The sequence below is a fragment of the Ammodytes marinus genome (assembly GCF_949987685.1).
Source record: "Ammodytes marinus genome assembly, chromosome: 16".
Taxonomy (NCBI): domain Eukaryota; kingdom Metazoa; phylum Chordata; class Actinopteri; order Uranoscopiformes; family Ammodytidae; genus Ammodytes; species Ammodytes marinus.
In genome coordinates, this window is record NC_137220.1 from 6471529 (window position 1) to 6493026 (window position 21498).

A 21498-nucleotide genomic window follows, 5' to 3' on the forward strand; every position below is an offset into this window, starting at 1 on the left:
CTAAGACTATGGCTGTGTTCGAAAAGCCCTACTAACGTCCTCCCTCCTACATTCTCAACATGTATACTACATACTGTCTACTTAACAATTGATTGTGTAGGTTTGCGAGGTTCGTCGGACGGTTTACACTGAAGTATACAGAAGCATTAAAGAATAAATAAATAAAAAATTGTGTCTCTACACTTAGGACTATGAAATAGGAGAATAGTGTTCGATAGAATTTATCTAAGAAGAAAAACATTTTTGTTTGCCCTTTTGAGGGGCTTGGGATTTTACCATGTCACGTTAAACCTCCTATAGGAACTGTTCAATTGTTCAAGAAACGGTCTGACGAACGGGTGATGATTATAAACGACCTGTACCAGCAAACGAGTGACCAGATAAGTGAAAATAACATCTATTTTTAACATATATACTCAAAGAAGTCTAACTATATTAATGGCAAGCAATCTTCACCTGGCAAGTTGAAGTGCATGGATGTGAAGCTAGTAACCATGGGAATATATTTCCTCATCACGACCGTCCTTTTGCTTTTGCAATGGATGAGACTGTAGCATTACATCAGTCCTCAGAGTGATGTCACTACGTTTGTACTGTGGCCCAAATGTACACGACTGTGTGGGAGAAGATACCTGTTAATATATAGTGGATTATGTCATTGTCTGAAACTGTGAGTCACTGCCTAAGGCCCGATATGCTTATGCTGCCTCTAAAAACATTTTTTTTCATTATTCTCTCCCTCTCTCTCTTTCTTTCTTTGTCTACCTTTCCTAATGTTTCTTTTTCCTCCTACTTTTCATATAATCTTCCTCATTATCATCCCTGTGTGTGTGTGTGTGTGTGTGTGTGTGTGTGTGTGTGTGTGTGTCCAGGTACATGTTTGAGTGCATTGGCAACAAGCGCGTACTCATTATCAACAAGTGCAACCTGTCGGATGACGCGGCGTACGAGTGCGTGTGCGGGGAAGATAAGACCTGTGGGGAGGTGTTCGTCAAAGGTTTGTATTAGTCACTGGCTGCTGACACACACACACACACACACACACACACACACACACACACACACACACAATCACTGTCTATAGACAAAATTCCTTGTTTTCAGATGGTTTTGAATGAAGGCCACTTACGCTTCACATTAACCGTAAAAACAATAGAAAATGCAGTTGTAGAAATGTCTTGCACCCCCTTTGGACAAAAGCGGTTGTGTTTTTATTACGCCAGTTCCTGGGTGAGTGTACCCATGACAAAGGCATTAAGAAAAACTAGATAAAAATAGCATTCTTTGCACCGATGGTCTCATTTGCTGTTACATGTCATGTATGGTCATCGGAGGAAAAATTTGAGTTTCATAAATATTGCAAAGTTCCTCGTAGCGCATTTAAAAGTAGAAAAATGTATTCAGTGTGGTTGTTTCACCAATAAGGCATTTATCTTAGTGTAAACATGGCTGCCTACTGTGTCCACCACCTGCTTGTTACCGCGGCTACACTGTCAGAATCACGCTTCTTGTCCCTGTGTGTAAACCCTGGGGGAAATATACCTGTCCCTAGTTTTTAACGCATGAAGCCACAAATCTGCACCGAAGACATCAAAGTTCATTCCACCAAACTTTTTTTTGTTTTGAGGCCCCGCAGTCAAATTGTAACGTTTGTGAGGAGCAGTGATTGTGGTTGAGAGGGTTTTTCATCCGGAGGGGGACTGACTGGCTGGCTGCTGATGATGACAAATAGCCCAAGCTAGCGGGGCGTCAAGTATCTCGCCGTGTTGCTGCCTGCTTCACCTCAGGAGACCTAGACTCTGTAAAAGACAAGCGTGTCTTTGGGGTGGCATTGATAAGGGCTTTAGCATATTCTGTTGTCCAATTTTTTTTGAAAAATAAAATACATGTCACCCATTGCCAGTGCAGAAACACCTGTAGTACAGAAATGTTTTCAAGAGTTGTCAAGAAATAAAGAAGGTCTGAGTTTTTTTTAGCAATTTAAAAGGTATATATATCTTATACAGTCTATCTTATATTCATAGCATGTGTACATTTGCAGTCTGTTCAGTAGCACTCAAAACTGTCAAAGTTTTAAATTAATTTTCTAATGATGAAACTCCCAGAGAACTTGAGGTGTGCTGCAACTCTCAGTTCTTTTAAATCGAGTCTGAAGACTTTTTTGTTTCCATTTTAACCTGCAATTTTCATTCTATTTGCTTCTTTTATTAAATCCAGTTTTCATGTTTTTATTTTTTTTTATTTTTATTTGCTTCTTTTAATCGCTTTTAAATGTTTTATAATGTGTTTTATGTATTCTAATCTTGCCCCTGTAAAGCACTTTGAGTGGCCTTGTGTCTGAATTGTGCTATATAAATAAACTTGCCTTGCCTTGCCTTGCCTTGCCTTGATGAAAAATGTAAAATGTTTCCTGCTGTTGTACAGTTCGTCTAAAAGTTTTTGCTTGTTGTCCCTCAGAGCCCCCCATCATGATCACCAAGCTGCTGGATGACGTGCACACCTTCGTGGGGGAGAAGGTCGAGTTTGAGGTGGAAGTGTCCGAGGAAGGAGCCAGCGTGAAATGGTGAGCTGGGCTTTCCCCCTATTCAATTAGGTTTAGGCATTTGTTCTTTGTTTTCACCATATATGCAATTTCTAATGTCTAATCTTGATGTATTTTGTGCCCCTGTAAAGCACTTTGAATGGCCTTGTGTCTGAATTGTGCTATAGAAATACACTTGCCTTGCCTTGCCTTGCCGTACTACGAACTGTAGTTTGGTCTGGCTGTGCAAGACTAGGTTAAGGTTAATGGTTCATAGCCAGTTTACATACGTCCCTGTGAATGGGTGATTAAACGCTTGCAGGTCCTGAACATAAAAACAAGAAGCGTGATTGGAAACCTCTGTGCCAAGTGTATACCCATGTTACCATAGCACTGCCAGCTGCTTTATCCAACCTATTAAATGATGAGAATGTCTGTGTGTGTGTGTGTCTGTCTGTCTGTCTGTCTGTCTATGTGTGTGTGTGTGTGTCTGTCTGTCTGTCTTTGTGTGTCTGTGTGTCCCTTTAGGATGAAGGATGGAGTAGAGTTGAACAGAGACACCATTGCAGGTTCATCAAAGTACAGGCTGAAGAAAGACGGGAAGAAACACGTTCTGATCATTAACGAAGCGACGAAGGAAGACATCGGAACGTATTACGTCTTCACCAACGGAGACGAATCCAAGGCAGAGCTGGAGGTTGAAGGTACAATTCCCTTTGATGAAGAAAAAAAAAATTTAATTAGGATTATTTTTCCGCAATTTCATTTTAGACATCCACAAATCAAATGTCATGTGGTGTTTTTAATACATTTTTTTTAATTTTTTTTATTTTAAAATATAAACTGTGCAGTTTCAGAGGAGGGGGATTTCATTACATTTGCAGAGCCATGCAGTTGGTTTACACAACACATTTTCTTAGTATTGGATAATTCTATCATCACAAATCAAGATAATTTTGAGGGAAGTTGGCAACAAACGTAAGACTATAATATGTTAGTAAACAAAACTGTGGGCCCTAAAGCTGTAAACAACAGCAGCAGGGCCTGTCATTCATGATCATCAGAGGAAAAGTAGACTGTTTCAGAAATATTTAAAAGTTCCTTGTAGCACCTTTAAGTATTTTCTCGCTTTGGTAAATATGTAATCTAGAGTGCACAAACCCCAGACTTCAATACGAATCTTCATCCACAGCTAAAGCTAGCAGCAGAAGCTAATGCAGTAATCTATGGGTGATCAGCTGGTGTATAAAGTTTGCTAACAAGTATTTCAGACATGGGCACGGCTTTATAATCAGGAATTTAAAGACACATTTTACACAGCAGTAAATGTTGACGTTTTCCATTCCGACAAGCGTGGAAAGCGACAGATTAGTCATTACTCGTGTCATAATTAATATTACTTCATTAATCTCTTTTATCAGTAGTTCGTCACACTGATTTTCTTTTACACCTCCGAAATTGAATTCCCCTCCAGAAATACGGGCCTCACTTTCACAAACCAGACGAGGCTAACAAATTGATTAGAGTGTGAGAAAATGTCTTGTCCTTTCTAAGCGGACACTCCAGTAATATACATAGTGCACCAGGTGATAAATGTGTGTGTGTGTGTGTGTGTGCGTGCGTGGGTGTGTACGTGTGTGTGTGTGTGTGTGTGTGTGTGTGTGTCTGTGTGTGTGTGTGTGTGTGTGTGTGTGTGTGTGTGTGTGTGTGTGTGTGTGTGTGTGTGTGTGTGTGTGTGAGAAATGCACCAGGTGATAAATGATGAACATAGTGTTGCAACCCACATGGATAAATAGACTTCCTGAATAAGGTGCACTCACACATTATGGAGGAACAGCTTATTGTTGTTGTGACCAAAAGTCATGTGATATTATATCTCCATACTGTGTGTGGGCTGCAAAAAATATGTTTTCTACACACCCTAGGCTCTGTAAACTGGTATGTAAACTAAGGGAATTTGATGACACCTTTCTTCCCTCATCAGAAAAAGTTCATAAGATATAAAATGATTTGTTAATGTTATAATGTTGTTACAATTATCAAGTGTTTGTCATTCATCTATGTAATTATGCTTTCTATTCTATGTAACATCATTATTTTCTGTTACATCATTTATTTTCTTTTACATGTTCGAAATAAAAAAATGTCAATCAATCAATCAAAATGAAATGTGTTGCTGCCACAAACATTAGCCAATAATCCTTTTTACAATTTGCATGTACAGTATATTTACACACAACATACTGATGTGATGTGGGTGCGTTTGCTTTCATCAGACAAGGAGCTGGAGGTGCTGCAGGACATAGCCGACCTGACGGTGAAGGCTGCGGAACAGGCCGTGTTCAAGTGTGAAGTGTCTGACGAGAAGGTGACGGGGAAATGGTTCAAGGACGGCGTGGAAGTCAAGGCCAGCGACCGCATCAAGATAACGCACATCGGAACGTAAGCTGTTATATGTGTTATATCAGACTGCCGTGGGCAATTTTGTTTTTTTAAATGTTTTTTTGAGCTCCCTGTACTGTATGTAGCAGTGTAAGTAGTTATGTAAGTTTTATCACACACACATACATACGCACACACACACACACACACACACACACACACACACACACACACACACACACACACACACACACACACACACACACACACACACACACACACAAACACACTTCCAAAATCATGCAGCTATCACAATAAGCACTGTCTGCCGCATGACTGGGCAAACTATTACCGAAAGGTTTTCTGAGTAGTTTGACCCAATTTTTTTTTTGGATAGGCTGCAATCTGCAATCCTTAAAGCTCTAACCTCTAAACACAGGCACATACCCACACAAACACACACACAAGCAAACGCGCGCACACACACACCCCCTCACCCTCAGGGCTTGGGGTTACAGTAATCCCTCCATCACAGCCGCCTATGGCAGTAAAGATTGGCCAGCGGTCGCACAAGGTGAAAGCTTCACTATTGGAGTGTGTTGCTAGGGGAACTGTCTCTATGCATGATTGCGGATCACAAACGACTAACGAGTGTTGTTGTTGTTGTCTCCTTGGTTACTCACTTGGTAACCATGGCCCCCATCAGGATCCACAAGCTGTTGATCGATGACGTCATACCTTCGGACGCTGGAGATTACACCTTCGTTCCCGACGGTTACGCCCTCTCTCTCTCCGCAAAACTCAACTTCCTGGGTGAGAGAAACGATATATAATAGTGAAGGGTGTGGCGATTGTGTAGGGCGGTCGTCCACTGGGTTGTAGGGTCAGTGGTTCGAACCCCCGTCTCCCCGCCACATGTTGACGTGTCCTCGTGCAAGACATTGAACCCCGGAGTCGCTCCCGATAGTTAGCTTGCACCCCTCGTGGTAGCTGCTGCTATCGGTGTATGAATGTTTTTGATTGGGTTAATGTGTAAAACCAGGGAAAGGCGCTATATAGGTCTCCATTTCCCATATAAGTTAATACCAGTCTGACAAAAACATTCAAGTTCATTTATCATGTTCGTAAAACCGTATGAACATTTTTGGATTATGACAATATGAAGCATTTTGAATTGTTTTTGTGAATTGTGAAATGAACCGTGATTAAACTGACTTCTTTTACCTTCTCAGAAATCAAGATTGAATATGTTCCAAAAGAAGGTAAGTGATCTTTGGTAAAAAAAAGAACAATCGTATTCATCATTTTGCACGAATGTTGATGGTGCTGATATCCTGTAAATACAACTTATTTATTTCCATATTCAACATGATTCTGCTCCAAATCTTATTGCTAAAATGCCATTTCAGTTTGCTATTCAAGTTTGAAAAAACACAAAACAAGGTTTCAGTATTACAAAGTGATCCAAATTCAACCATTTACCTAGTGAAGTCATGGTTCTAACCTGAATGCCCTGTGTGTGTGTGTGTGTGTGTGTGTGTGTGTGTGTGTGTGTGTGTGTGTGTGTGTGTGTGTGTGTGTGCTTGTGTGTGTGTGTGTGTGTGTGTGTGTGTGTGTGTGTGTGTGTGCGTGCGTGTGCTTGTGTGTGTGTGTGTGTGTGTGTGTGTGTGTGTGTGTGTGTGTGTGTGCGTCTTTTCGTCTGATACACACAATGAAAAGATCCTCCCAAAATTCACCTGGATACCAGTGGCTGTGGCAACAAGAACACTATCACCGTTGTCGCCGGCAACAAACTCCGCCTTGACGTTCAGATCACGGGAGAGCCCTCCCCCACTGTCTGCTGGATGAAAGGAGACGAAGTGAGTGGGCCAACACACACACACACTTGCTCACACACTCACAAACGCCTACATACACACATACTCAACCACAGACTTGTTCACTCACCGACACACTCACCTTCTCACTCACACACACACACACACACACACACACACACACACACACACACACACACACACCAGATACTTTTCTACCTTTGTGCGTCACTCAGAGAATCCAGGCATTAGTCACTGAACGACACAAAAGAGTATTGAACATGACATGAGCTCTAGAGTGGGAAGGTTGAGTCATCTGTCATTGTTGCAACATTCTCTTTAAAGCCTCTGGAAAGACCTGGTCTTAAATAGTACAACATTTATACTGCATACAGTATGATATTAAAGTTGGGCATCTCAATACGCTTTCAGAAATATATGACTGAAAATAACTGTTCATAAATATTATTAAAGTTAAGTTAAAAAACAACGTTCAGGGCAGAGAACTGCTGTGATTGGTTCAAAATACTTATTGTGTCATAAGAACCAGAGCATAGCCCCGCCTCATCTACACGGAATTTCTGTAAAGTTTATCAAACTCAAATGACAATATCTTTCATTTGGATTGATAAATATGTCTAACTCTTTTCAGATGCTTTACTATCATGCTAATAACTCCGCAACGCAAATTACATAGTTAAAAGGATTTTGGGGGATTTGGGATGACAGGGCCTTAACCTGCTTTTCGGTCTGTCTGTGTGTGTGTTTGTCTGTCTGCCTGCCTCCCTTTCTGTCTGTGTATCTGTCTGTCTGTCTGTTTGTGTCTGTCTGTCTGTGTGTCTGCCTGCCTGTCTGTATGTCTGCCTGGTAGATTCTGGATGCGGCAGAGGGAAGGGTCCGCATTGAGACAGAAAAGACGGTGAGCACCTTTGTGATCGACGGAGCGAAGATGAAAGACGAGGGTCCGTACACCATCACCGTGACCAACCCGGCCGGAGAGGACAAGGCTCAACTCTTCATCAAGGTCGTGGGTCAGTGACTGATTTATTACTTTCTTTGTTTTACCCTTTATTTATCAGACTGGGAAGAACCACAAAACAAACAATATATTTATTGTGCATGAAAAGACAAAAAAAATAAAATCAAGAACAGGAATGACAATAGAGCAAAAACAAATTAATAATTAAGAGAAAATTGAAGACATTTTCCTTTTTTACTACAACTCACTTTTTAACTGTCATTTATTTCATTTTCTCTGCTTTTGTTGCTACCTTTAAAAGTGTTCCTGGCTTGATGATAGCTATATACAGTAGCCCTTGCTCTTGAACTGGGATTGTGTAATTGGTGGAGATATTGACACAAACAACAAATATGTGTGTTTGTAAAGGATTTCAAGCCTACATAGCTCTGCTCCAATTAGATTTTCAGACAGAAATAAGTAGAAGAAAAGCACTGACTGGATTGATGTAAAAACACATTTAACTCAAATGAACGCAGCGCACTTTAAAAAGCAACATCACAGTGCTGTCAGCAGTAGTTTATAACTATACGCCATTTAGCATTCATGAGCAGACGGGATTTCACTCACACATGGATTACAAGTCTAGAAAATACTCACATGAATAGCAACCGATGGTTCATTTGTTCTAAAAACATATTCGAAAACTTTTTTTTATCTCAAACACTACAGTGTGCTTTAGAAACTATGCCGTGCAATCAGATTAGCAGTAATGTCAAAGTAAAAATCTCTGCTACTCTAAAATGAATAAACTACAAAGTAATTGGCAGGGAAATGGATCTGGTCGGTGCTAAGAAAGACAAATTAAAAAGCTAAACCGTTGAATTTGGGTCAAATGCAAAGCTAAGAAAATTCCCTCATTCTCTCTCTCTCTCTCTCTCTCCTTTCCATATTCCCTCTCTTCCAAACTCCCAACTATAACCTGTGGCTCCAGATGTGCCCGACCCTCCTCTGAATCTCAAATGCGACTCTGTTGGCGAGGACTGCGCCATGATCTCATGGGACCCTCCCAAGTTCGACGGTGGCGTTCCCATTAAAGGTACGTCACGCACACATTCTAACGACATCTGATGCCTCCGTCCCCAGAGACAAGACAGCAGTTTAGCATCAGCTCTGTTTATTACGTTGTGATGTTTTTGAACTATTTCCTCAAGGACACTGACAAATTATATAAATACACACTGTAGCACACTCTTATCATCTCCCTTAAAAAAAATCTAATTTGCACTAAATATAGACTACTGCTATAATTAATTTGTATTTTTCATAATAATATAAAAAAACGAGTGGTTACATCTTTAAGTGGTTAAAATCCTTAAAATAAAGATGAAAATAGTTGGTATGGTCAGGAATGAAGTTGAAAAATAAATATAAAAAATAAAAATAAAAATAAAATACTTCCATATTTTTATATTCATAATATCAATCCTAGTTGACAAAAGATGGCCTTTAGGAGGCTATTCAGTATACGGCCAGGCAAGGCAAGTTTATTTCTATAGCACAATTCAGACACAAGGCCATTCAAAGTGCTTTACAGGGGCATAAGAAACATCAAGATTAGATACTAGAAAAATTGCATTCAAGAGATAGTCAAAACAAAGAACAAATACATATTTCTCACCGATTGCATTTAACAGACAATAGAGACAAGCGAATAAAAAATGAATAAGTCATTATTTATTTATTTTAAACGATGCACCAAAGCTTATCGACCTAACCGCCACGTTGCTATGGCTGTCTCCCAGGTTACCTGTTGGAGAGGAGGAAGACTGGCTCCACCCGATGGACCAAGCTGAACTTTGACGTGTACGAGTCGACCAGCTACGAGGCCAAGAGGATGATCGAGGGCGTCCTCTACGAGATGCAAGTCTGCGCAGTCAACGCCGTGGGAGTGTCCCAACCCAGCGACATTTCTAAGCCCTTCATGCCCATTGGTGCGTTGCCGTTTAGCAATATTAGCAGAATGGTTAAAGGAGCACTATGCAGTTTCATTTGTTTACATTTACAGAGCCTGCAGTTAGTGTTCAACACATATTTTCTCTACATGTGATTCTTAGTATTGAATAATTCTCAAAACTAAATGATTTTGAGGAACCTGCAACCAAATGTAACACGAGAACATGTTTGTAAACCAAACTGTGGGCCCTGCTGCTGTAAACAGTAACTTTTCAGGAAGCTTTCTAACTTCAACTGTGTTTCACGGATCCAACTTTGATTAGCAAAAGGCTTTTCACACAATATTAATTTAGAGGCAGCTTAACGTACCTCCCATTCAAAGTATTAACGTATTAAAAAGCTCCTGTGTGTCTCTTTAAGCCGTCACCAGCGAACCCACGCGTCTCATGGTGGAAGACGTGACAGACACGACCTGCGCGCTCAAGTGGCGTCCCCCGGAGAAGATCGGAGCCGGCGGCCTCGACGGCTACATCATTGAGTACTGCAAAGAAGGAAGTGAGTCAATACTGAATTACTGTACAGCAACTGAATTAGCACTTTAAGGTTTTATAGAGTTTCAAAAAGTTGGAACTAATGATAGCGGTTAGAGCGCTGAATAATTACAACAACACTGTCTGGGCAATCTCCATTAGGTAAGCCAAACAAACCCCCCCCCTTTAAGATCCCTAGGATAGTTAATGGCTTTGTGATCTGTTCCCTGATTGGTCCTTTCTGCTGGTTCCCTAGGTGATGAGTGGGTGGCCTCTAACAGTGAGCCGGTGGAGAGGAACATCTACAGGGTGAAGGGTCTCCCGGTCGGAGAGAAGATGCTGTTCAGAGTGGTGGCCATTAACAAGGCCGGCCGCAGCCCCCCCGCCACCCTGGGCCAGGCCGTCACCATCAGAGAGATCATCGGTCAGAGATAGCTTGACTTTTCTTTTCTTACATAAATTCAAGTGATCACCATTGGTCAAAATGTAAAAATAAATCTACTGTTTTTGTTACAAGAAGACATTGAATGTATTTATACAGCTCCGAAAAAAAATTAAGAGACCAGTCTGGATTTTTTTTATATCTTCATCTCTACATGACTTATTGAAAATGCTCTTTAATGACAAAAAATGTATCCAAATTTGGTAGAAATGTTGTCAGTAGTTGGTAGAATAATACACAAACATATGCCTATAAATAGTAAAACGAGAGACACTGAACATTTTTTCCAGGGCTGTATATAATAAATCCACATCTGTAAAAGGAACCCAGCTTTGGTACCAGAACTTATGTGTGTTGTTCAAGAACACACACACACACACACACACAAACTAATGTTTCCTTCTACCACAGAGACTCCAAAGATCCGTCTGCCGCGTCAGCTGAGAAGCAGAATTATCAAGAGAGTCGGCGAGAAGGTGAACCTGGTCCTCCCCTTCCAGGTTAGTCCAAGTCTGGCCAAGCTCTCACTATTTTAATTTGAGTATTATTTATATACAGTATATACTATATTTGCTATAGCAGAGCAAATAGCAGCGTGAACAATACAAGGTGCTTAAAGAATACTTACTGCACATTGACTTTGTACTAAACGGCTATTAAAGACAAGGCAATTTCAAAAACTAACTCTTGAATTGAGCTTGGTCTATTTAAAGATTGGGAGGGAGAGGCAGTTGATTTTTTGGAAAGAAACCTAAAAAGTCACTTCAGGTTCCAAATAAAATGGGTCATTGACGGAGGAAGGGAGAGAGGGGTGTGTGTGTGTGTGTGTGTGTGTTTGTGTTTGGGGGTCGGGGGAGGGGGGGATTGTACCCTGGAGTTGTTTATTTGAAGTAAAAAACTCAACTGGACCAGAAAAACAGGCAAGATATATCACATTTACAACAGTGCATAGCTCCGCTTGCATAAAAAAAATTTAGAGAGAGAGAGAGAGAGAGAGAGAGAGAGAGAGAGATTTTTATATATGGGCGTCCGCTGTAAATGCACCAGTTGGAAGACGAAGAAGAAGTACTATATAATAAATACATCCTCACCTCATCACTTGATATTCTGGAAAGATTTGAGGTAGTGGATGATGCCATCTTCAATTACTAGCTTCTTGTCCTTGAAGGCCACCGTAGCTTCTGTAATCTCTCCGAACAGAAGTGGGCAATCAAGGCAGTGTTGCAATCTAGAATCTCACTAGATACTGCTAAATACTCTGATATTACACACTGCACTTCTGAAGGTCTTATTTAACAGTGTCTTACAGTACTTATATATATTTTATTGACAGGGTAAGCCTCGCCCCGCCGTGACTTGGCTCAAAAATGGCGTTCCCCTGGAAGACTCGTCGGTGGGAATACGTAACAGCGACGTGGACTCGATCCTGTTCATCCGCTCGGCAGAGAGAGACCATTCCGGAACCTACACTCTGTGTGTTCAGGTGGAAAACATGAACGACACCGCTGACATACGCATCCAGGTCGTAGGTCAGTCCCAACATGACACCCATTAAAAGGGGCTCCGAGGACCTTTCAGTGTGTGTTAATTGTTGCACCCCCTTTGCACAAAAGCGGTAGTGTTTTTACTACCTAAGCTGATGTTCCTGGGTGAGTGTAACCATGACAAAGGCATTAGGAAAAACTATATAAAAGTAGCATTCTTTGCACTGATGGTCTTGTTTGCTGTTATGTGTCATGTATGATCATCAGAGGAGAAATGAGACTGTTTGAGAAATATTTAAAAGTTCCTTGTAGCACCTTTAAAGCCCCTGTAAACCCAACTCCAAAAAATCTTTCTAAGTATTTTGGGGGAGTTTGTTGCATTATAGTAAGCATCTATAACAGGAGTTAGGCATTTTTGTCAATCCAAATGGAAGATATTATCATTTAAGTTTGATAAAACTTTACGGAAATTCAGTGTAGATGAGGCGGGGCTATGCTCAGGTTCTCATGACACAGTAAGTATTCTGAACCAATCACAACAGTTCTCTGAACATTCTATAAAAACAATGACTTTTTTTCAGTGATATGGCCACGCCCACACAGTCCTGTCAAATAGTCTAGACAGTAAAAAAGGAGTTTTTATAATATTTATTAACATTTATTTTAAATCATACTTTTGTAGAAGCTTGTTGCGACACCCAACGTTGAAATCATACATTGATTTTTCTTCTATTTTAGACCAGGTTTTTCCAGAGGCTTTAAGATTAGAAGAGCGTGCATGGCTCATAAATTCCCGAGGTACACGGACTAATAACCTGTTTTGGAATGAGGGGATGATGGCTTGAGCCCAAAATCTGTGACATGTCAAGAGTTTTTTTTTCTTTTTTTTTTCTCAACTTTGATGATAATTCCTAATTTCATACTTCTAGGGATCTGTGACTCAAAGTAGGGGGAATCATCAAAGTGCTGTATCCCCTCTCTCTCTCTCATATCTATATAATCCTAGCTCATGCACTGCCACCATAGCCTCTAGCGTCATCTTTCCATTTCAACTCATCTCCTTGGGTCAGGGTGCTAACATAGGTGGATTATTTAGCAAGGGCTCTTCTGGGATTATTTAGCGTGTAGATTTGGGATTAGGTTTGGGATTTTGAGGGGCTTCTCTGTCACTTCTACCGCTGGGAAGTTTAAGTTAATGAAAAAGCCCCCAGCCCACCCTCAAATAATGTCTCCCCGAACAGTTTTCCGCGGGAGACAGTATAGAGAGGATTAACTGCCGCGCTGCTCACTGTGTTTGTGCTTTTAACTCCACAGAGGGGAGCACGGCTAGAGCAAGATTAATGGCGAATACATTACTATGTCGTACAGTATTTTCTGTGAATAGTGCAGGCCCACACAGTAAGATAAATGGTAAACACACTACGTTTTTTTCTTCGCTCTGGAACACAGGCAAGCAAAGCACAATGTACTATTTCTCAGTGTTGTCAGTTCTATGCCAACACAGTTTTTCTACTAATGTTATGTATGCAGCGATCACCGCCTTCCCTTGAACTTTTTGTCTTTTGCTAATCTGTCAATTGTTGCCATATCTCTACCGCTGTGAGTGTTGGTTTATTCCTCTCCACGGGACTTCTCCTGCTCCAGATCTGTTTATCCATCTACCTAAGGCGCCGACAAATAAAATGTTTTATTATTATTATTATTTACCCATCTCTCTTTACCACTGAAAACTTGCCTTGCACATACAGCAAGTATACCAAGGCATGGAAGAGAGTTAGACACCTCAACCTGCTATCCCAGTTGTTGTTAGGGCTAAAAAAATCTATACTGCAATATATCCTGATATTTATTTTTGGGATATAGCCTATGTATCGTATCGTCAGCGCCAGAAATTGATACTTTGAAAAATAAAATATAAGTTTTAAACAGGTTGCGAACAACAAACTAAGCGCCTAGATTTCAAAGTAGTTTTCATCACATTGCCAGGTTTTGAAGTGGAAAATAAAGTTCAGAATTAAATTGTTTTGACTAAATTTTTCAATTTCAATTCAGTTTCACACCCAACTCTTCTCTCTCTCTGTCTCCCTCTCTCTCTCTCTCTTTCTCTCTCTCTCTGTCTCCCTTTAGAAAAGCCCGGTCCTCCCATCCTAGTGCGTGTAACAGACGTCTGGGGTTTCAACGCGGCGCTGGAATGGACGCGGCCCAAAGATGACGGCAACTGTGAGATTAGCGGCTACACCATTCAGAAAGCTGACATGAAGACTAAGGTACAAACGCACGGAGGGAGAGAAGTGTATAAAGAAGGAACTTATTGGCGACCATATTGGAAGTCTCCAAGTCTTGGGCAACAGTAGCTGTGTTTACGTAATATTTTTCCAACTTAAAAGGTGCTCCGAGGAACTTTGAGTTTGTGTTCATTATAGCGCCTCCCCCGAAACAAAAGTCCAAAGAGTTTGACAGCATTTTTCCTTCATCCGGGACCTTTTCATCCATTGGTGTCCAAAATGCTTCCTCACCTTACTTTCCCGATGGTTTGGGGTCATGATTATATGCCCAGCATGGCTTGCTAGTTCTCTCCATGTTGCATCAACCATAGCCAAGGTTACGGATCAGGCAATGGGTCACGCCCTTGGCCAATACTTTTTTGCTATATTTTTTTTTAACCTAATTTAGCATGAAGCTGTCCCTCTAGCAAACAATGTCGAAAACAGGCTTGTTCGAAAATAAATCTAAAAACTGGTACCATTACACATTCACCCCTAGAGAGAAGCTGTAGTATCTGGGTTAGAGTGATTGCTTCTAGTCTGCGGGGAGAGACATGATTGGCAGGTCAGTTTTTGTGTGTTCGGTGTGGCACAGATTGGTGTTACGTTGTGAGTAGAAAGCTAAAACAAAAACCACAGGAGCCACTTACAGCACATCAATGCATCAGTGTTATTCCGCAGCATCCATTACTGTCCACTGTACCTTTCCATGATAGCCGTAAGCATGGCTACCGCGGCGGCTAGGAGATTTGTCACGTAACTGCAAAGCCCCACTGTACTGTCACGGTCACTATGTCGTATTAAATCGATGAGGAGGGGGCAGACTGGGAGAACATGGGTGCTGGGGACGGGAGTTTCTCCAGCTTATACTGTATCTCAACCTCATGCTATATAAGCCTCTTTGAACCTCTGCTCTTCCCCTTCCTTCTCTCTCTCTCTTCCCCTTCTCTCTCTCCCTCTCTCTCACACCCTCTTCCCTCTCACTCTCTCTCCTTCCCTCTCTCACTCCCTCTTCCCTTTCTCTCTCTCCCTCTCTCTCACCCCCTCTTCCCTATCACTCTCTCCATCTCTCTCCCTCCCTCTCTCACCCCTTTCCCTGTCTTTATTTATTTATTTTATTTATTTATTTGTTTATTGGTTAGGGACAGTGCATATTCATGAACAGCTGTAACATTTACAGCTGTAAAAATGCCAGATTTGAGCAAAAATGCTAGATTTCATCTGTTGTCCCTGGCATGCAAAGAAATACAGGTCAAAAAATGAATACATATTCAAAGGCACAAATAACACAAGAAAATAGAAGAGTTTAAAGGTGGTCACAGACTTGGTTTTCTTTTATCCACTGTTTGAGGTGTGTTTTGAAGGCTGAATAATTTTGTGAGTCTCTTATTGTGAGTGGGAGAGTATTCCAATATTTAGTTCCTTTGAGTGACAGAACAGTTTGTCCGAATGTAGTACGTCTGTATGGGACGTCACAGTCTCCTCGGGCTGTGGCCCTGGTGCCAGTCCCACTCGCAGACTTCAGCTTAATAAAGTCTTTCAAAGGTGGAGTCTGTGCAAAATTTTATATATAAAACATGCATTTTTAAAATAAACAAAGTTATGAAAATGTAATAAATGATGTTTATCTAAAACAAAGCAATGGTGAAACGTCTTGTCCCCCTCTCTCTTTCTCTACCTCTCCCTCTCTCACCCCTCTCCCTCTCCCTGTCTTGTCCCCCTCTCTCTTTCTCTACCTCTCCCTCTCTCACCCCTCTCCCTCTCCCTGTCTTGTCCCCCTCTCTCTTTCTCTACCTCTCCCTCTCTTTCTCCCATCAGGAGTGGTTCACGGTCTATGAGCATAACCGCCGGCCCAGCTGCACAGTGTCTGACCTGGTCATGGGGAACGAGTATTCCTTCCGCGTGTTCAGCGAAAACATCTGCGGCAGCAGCGACGACGCCGGCCTCAGCAAGAACACTGCCGTCGTGACCAAATCAGGTATAATAGAACCCCCCCTCCCCCTCCCCCTCCCCCCCCCCCATGCAGAGTCACCGTACAACGTAGACTTTATTTTTATTTTTTTAAAGTTTTTTTCACAACAAATCAAAGACACACACTCACAATACTCCAACATCAACATCAAAAACGGAAGACAAAAAAAAGTAACAGTTTGAATTAGGGATGGTATCGTTCAAAATTCAAATTTTCGATATTGATACAGAAACCGATACCTTGACTTTTAGATCAGTTTGAACAAGATGACATTGCACATTATCGTAAAAAAGAAAACAGAATAAATTTCAATAAATCACATTTTTCAATACTCGATTGCTATTGGTATGATATTTCTTTAACTACAAAACACAGTATTACCATCAGAAGGACTTTGTTGACAGTCATAAATTATTTCACGTTGATTCAGAGTGTTGAATAACGTTTAACACTGGCCCGCGGATTATGAAAGCAAACCCAGGCCGGGCAAATTAACACCTGCCACCATGCCAAATGCTGCTGCTGTGGTGTTGTTGTTAGATTTGCTTACTCGACCAGAAGATTTTTGGCAGCCGACCAGCCCAATCTCTTTTGTGTTCCAAGCGAGCGGCGGTCTGGACCATAAAATAGTGAGAATTGTTGATCACAGCAGCGACCTGACATCACGGTGAAACAAGAAGTCAGTTGCCTGTCGAGATAATTCAAATAGTCATCAGCTATGTGCAACAGTTTGCTTGTTAAACAGAAGGGTGGATCGATACAGAAGGCGAAATAATCTCAGAGCAGCTGAAAGAGATCACAGTAGGTTGCTACTTAATCATGTCAGTTGATGTTGAGGCTGTGTTCAGTTCCCTTTAGAGAAACAGTGTGTAAAACGTATTATAGTGTGTTGTATAAAGTACTTAGCGACATCTAGTGGTGAGATTCTAGATTGTAACGCTCTCTTGCTAACCCCTTCTCGGAGAGTTTACAGAAGCTACGGCGGCCTTCAAGTACAATAATCTAGTTACTAAAGATGGCATCATCCACCACTGACTCAAGTCTTTCCACAATGTCAAGTGATGAGGTGAAGATGTATTTAGTTATTTATTCAAAAGGTACTTCTTAAAAAAGAAGTAAGTGATTTGGTCCTTTTAGCTAACTTCCTGTCAGTGACTACAGTTAGCAGTCCCCTCCCTCGTCCCTATGTCACCACCACATGAACACACAGTGCCGCGATGGACAGCGAGTCATCGTTCACAGGCACAGAGACCCGCCTCTTTAAATACAGCGCTTTGTCTCCTGATTGGATCAAAACGAGCGGGATACTCGAAATGTAATCTGGCAATTACTGCAAAGTTGATTGACTGGGAGACCTGTGTTATGAACTGTGCATACTGTTTAAGTGGTTGCTGTATGAATATATAGAGAGATTTTAAATGTATATTAACAAAAAAATATGACTTACTTCTCCTTACAGGTTTGGAAATCAAGCGTTTACCCTACAAAGAACAGGACAATAACTGCAGCCCCAAGTTCACAGCGCCCCTGGTGGACAGGAGTGTGATTGCCGGTTACGCCGTGGCCATCAGCTGTGCCGTCCGCGCCTACCCCAGGGTACTGTATGCATTTATACAGTTTATGTGTGTGTGTGTGTGTGTGTGTGTGTGTGTGTGTGTGTGTTTGTAAACATCCGATTCTTCAGAACCTACAATTTGCAAATTATAAGGGTTCATAAGATGCAAACCGATCAATGTTATTAGAGCCGTTGCCCCCAGTCCAATGCAACCAGGAGATTTGTCACGTAAGTCCAATGCCACCAGTTAACTTTTTTATTTTTCCTTGACGCCATTTTCAGTTAACACTTACGGCCTAGTTAATCATTTGGCTACAGCCTCTCCTCTCTTTAGAAACCAATGCACCGGTCCGCCAGTTACCAATTCAGCTAATCTCACCTCACTTCACTAGCTTCCATGCTGTTTCAATTAGGGCCATCGGGTTGCCATTTACTTAATCATGGATATACTGTTTACGTTCAGATATTCTGGCCCCACTTTAGTAAGCTCAAGCTGTTTCCAATGCTATACTAACACTGGGTTGCCAGTTTCTCATTCAGTTATTCTACCCTATTTCACATTTCCAAAACTGGCACCAGGTTTTCATTTGACCATTTCTATCCCTATTTCTATCCAAACTCATTCAATTTCTGTTCCATCAGAAGGCTGTAGACATGTGCTTGTGCAACCCTCATACTCCAATATACCCACTAGTTCAGTTGCTGTTTAGAGTCTGCCTAAGAGCCCCAAAAAAAGTCCTGTTTAAAAAAATATATATATATTTTCTATATTTTTTTTAAGGATCTCCATTAGTTATTATCGTACTAACAAATATTCTTCCTGGGGTACACACAAAAGATGAACCAAAATAAGACATTTAACATAACATAAATACTTCCACATTGTCAATGAAACAAAGAGATAATGCAAGACATATTTAGTAGCATTCACATTTCCTTCTTAAAGATGCTACGAGGAACTTTTAAATATTTCTTCTTTTGTTATGGCTCACACCTACTCATTTATTATCCCTGTTTGTAAATATGATCATAAAACGTATTGGTAAAAAGAAAAAGAGTAAAATAATTATTCAATGATGATTTAATGTGTATCTTATCTACTTAGACAATGGATAGAATGATAAAAAGAATACTGCACATTGTTTAAAGCCTGATAACAGAAGTTACCATTCGACTTGTCATTTAGCATAGAAACCCGCAGAATATAGGCCATGTCCCCGCTGTGACTTGCAAATGAGCAAACAATACATTTCGGCTCTGATGCAGCGCCACTTATCCAGAATACACTTCGGTTGCATTGGCCCCTGATAAAATATTTTTGCTGCAAGGGGTTTGCGGCAGCACTGAAATCATGCGTTGTGTTTTTTTTTTTTTTTTTTCCTCTCTTCTCGAGTGAGCCAGCGTACAAGTTATGATTGTCAAACAGTGTAGAGAGCAGTCGGAGAGGGCTGTGATGCCTCTGCTGCAGCGGTGTATTTATATGTATGAAGCGAGTACAAGAGGTGGAGCAGAAACATCTTTGAACACATATTTTTTCTTTCTTTCTTCTTCTATCCCTTTCCGAATCGGAAAAAGATTTGTCAAAACTGAAATGTTGACCCAATTTCACCTCTTCTCTCTTCCCCTCCTCTGTGTATACACACTCACTCACTCCTCCTCTGCTTACATCTTGCCAATTTGCCCTCTTTTTTTCTGTTCTCTCTCTCTCTCTCCCTCTGTCTCTCTCCCAACACACACTGTATTTCTGCAGCCCAAGATAGTTTGGTTGAAAAACAGGATGATCATCGGTGACGACCCAAAGTTTCTCATGCAGAACAAACAGGGCGTGTTGACTCTGAACATCCGCCGACCCGGTCTGTTCGACGGCGGCCGCTACACCTGCAGGGCCATCAACGATCTGGGCCAAGACGAGGTGGACTGCAAGCTGGAGGTTCGACGTAAGTGAGGCTGCCGCGAAACTACACTTCCCATAATGCAATAGGAAGGGTCAAGGTAGCAGTGAGTTAAAGGTGGAGTCGGCGAATATAGAATAACGCCTTTTGTCTTAATCACTTTTCACTTTTTCTCAAAATCAGTGAAGATCAACTACTTGGCCATACTGTGTGTGCACTGGAAAAAAAGGTGTTGTTAATACACAGCCCAGGCTCTGTAAACTGGTATGTTATTAAAGGGTATGTAAACAACATGCCCGTTTACAGAGCCTAAGCTGTATTTTAACACTGGATTATTTTTTATTTTCAGTTGCACACATACAGTAGTACGGAAACGGATAGGTAGTGGATCGTGAGGAGATATTCACTGATTTTGACAAAAGGTTAAATTGACAACAAGCGTTCTCCAGAATCGCTGACTCCACCATTAAAGCCCATTGTGCTGTTCTGTCTTTAAAACATGATGATCTAACACGGCCTCACACACTAATTTAAATCACTTTTTTTCTCCCCTAGCTGCACAGGAGAAAGAGAAAGCTGCAGAGGAGAAGAAATAAACGACATGCAGCCGCCGAACAGCCGAGGACACAGTTGAACAGGGAATAGTTTTGGATGATCTATAATAGATAGTCATGAATAAATATGATTAGCGCTCATAAGCCAGAACCCCCACCCCAACCCCCCCAAACACCCCTCTTTCCTTAACGCTTGCCTTTCACTGCTACTGCCTCAGTAATAAACTGTATAACATGAATTCTTAGAGCAAGCCGCTACCTTGTCACATCCTGACTGAAGCCATAGAGTATATAGCATAGCGTAGCGTTAGCTCAACTGCCCCGCTGTGAACACACACACACACACACACACACACACACACACACACACACACACACACACACACACACACACACACACACACACACACTCACATGGAACGCTCTTATCTGTGAAGTGGACGTGTCACTGAACACACTTATAAAACAGCCTTTCATCCATTACCGCTCCCTGTGTCGTCTCTGTTTGGGATTCTCTTGGATTTTTTTTTTTTTCGGTCGTGGTGGAAGATGAATTTATGATTGTGATGCAACTGTAGCTCTGATGCCCGCTTGAGTGTGACAGACAGACAGACAGACAGACAGACAGGTGTGGTGCCAAAAAGTTATATAGGTCAAATAAAAATTGTATAATAATAAAAAATGAATTAAAAAATAAATTTTCTATTTCAGCGAGTACAAGGAACTGGGTGGGCTCTTATCTGACCCACATAGCCCTCATGGATGTTATCATATCACTCTTAGGCAGAGATAAGCTTTCAGTATTGGGTTAGGAGCAGGACTGGGATGGAACAATCAACATGCTGGTAAAATGATTTGTATTTATAAAAGATATTTGCAATGGAGATCTTTTCTTTATTTGATACAAAAGCCATTCATAAATCAAGTCGATTACAGCAGTTTCCAAATATAGACCGGTATATAAGAAACCTTAATCGCACATTTCACGCCCGAACACGATATGAAGTGCAAACGCAAGTGTGATTATTCGGTTGCAAGAACCGTTCAAGTAAAAAACAAAAAAGGCGTATCTTTGCTGTTGTCAAAAATCACTTTTTGTCAAAATCAGTGAATATCACCTCACGATCCGCTACCTGTCTGTACTGTGTGTTCGCTGGAAAATAACAGGTAA

General features: G+C 41.2%; 1 protein-coding gene across 1 annotated transcript in view; it reads left to right on the plus strand.

The window, feature by feature from the left end:
• The window catches only part of mybpc2a (myosin binding protein Ca), a 36278-nt gene extending 15536 nt beyond the window's left edge, over nucleotides 1–20742 (plus strand). The window contains exons 9-27 of the mRNA XM_080043895.1: nucleotides 873–997; nucleotides 2458–2563; nucleotides 3050–3225; nucleotides 4798–4963; nucleotides 5610–5716; nucleotides 6136–6165; nucleotides 6623–6762; nucleotides 7592–7751; nucleotides 8673–8777; nucleotides 9484–9672; nucleotides 10055–10189; nucleotides 10421–10588; nucleotides 11018–11106; nucleotides 11940–12135; nucleotides 14218–14357; nucleotides 16173–16332; nucleotides 17786–17922; nucleotides 19632–19818; nucleotides 20329–20742. Coding sequence (XP_079900021.1) covers nucleotides 873–997; nucleotides 2458–2563; nucleotides 3050–3225; nucleotides 4798–4963; nucleotides 5610–5716; nucleotides 6136–6165; nucleotides 6623–6762; nucleotides 7592–7751; nucleotides 8673–8777; nucleotides 9484–9672; nucleotides 10055–10189; nucleotides 10421–10588; nucleotides 11018–11106; nucleotides 11940–12135; nucleotides 14218–14357; nucleotides 16173–16332; nucleotides 17786–17922; nucleotides 19632–19818; nucleotides 20329–20369 — 2557 coding nt within the window. The 3' untranslated portion in view covers nucleotides 20370–20742. The remainder of the gene's footprint in view (nucleotides 1–872; nucleotides 998–2457; nucleotides 2564–3049; nucleotides 3226–4797; nucleotides 4964–5609; nucleotides 5717–6135; nucleotides 6166–6622; nucleotides 6763–7591; nucleotides 7752–8672; nucleotides 8778–9483; nucleotides 9673–10054; nucleotides 10190–10420; nucleotides 10589–11017; nucleotides 11107–11939; nucleotides 12136–14217; nucleotides 14358–16172; nucleotides 16333–17785; nucleotides 17923–19631; nucleotides 19819–20328) is intronic.
• Nucleotides 20743–21498: the final 756 nt, after the last annotated feature.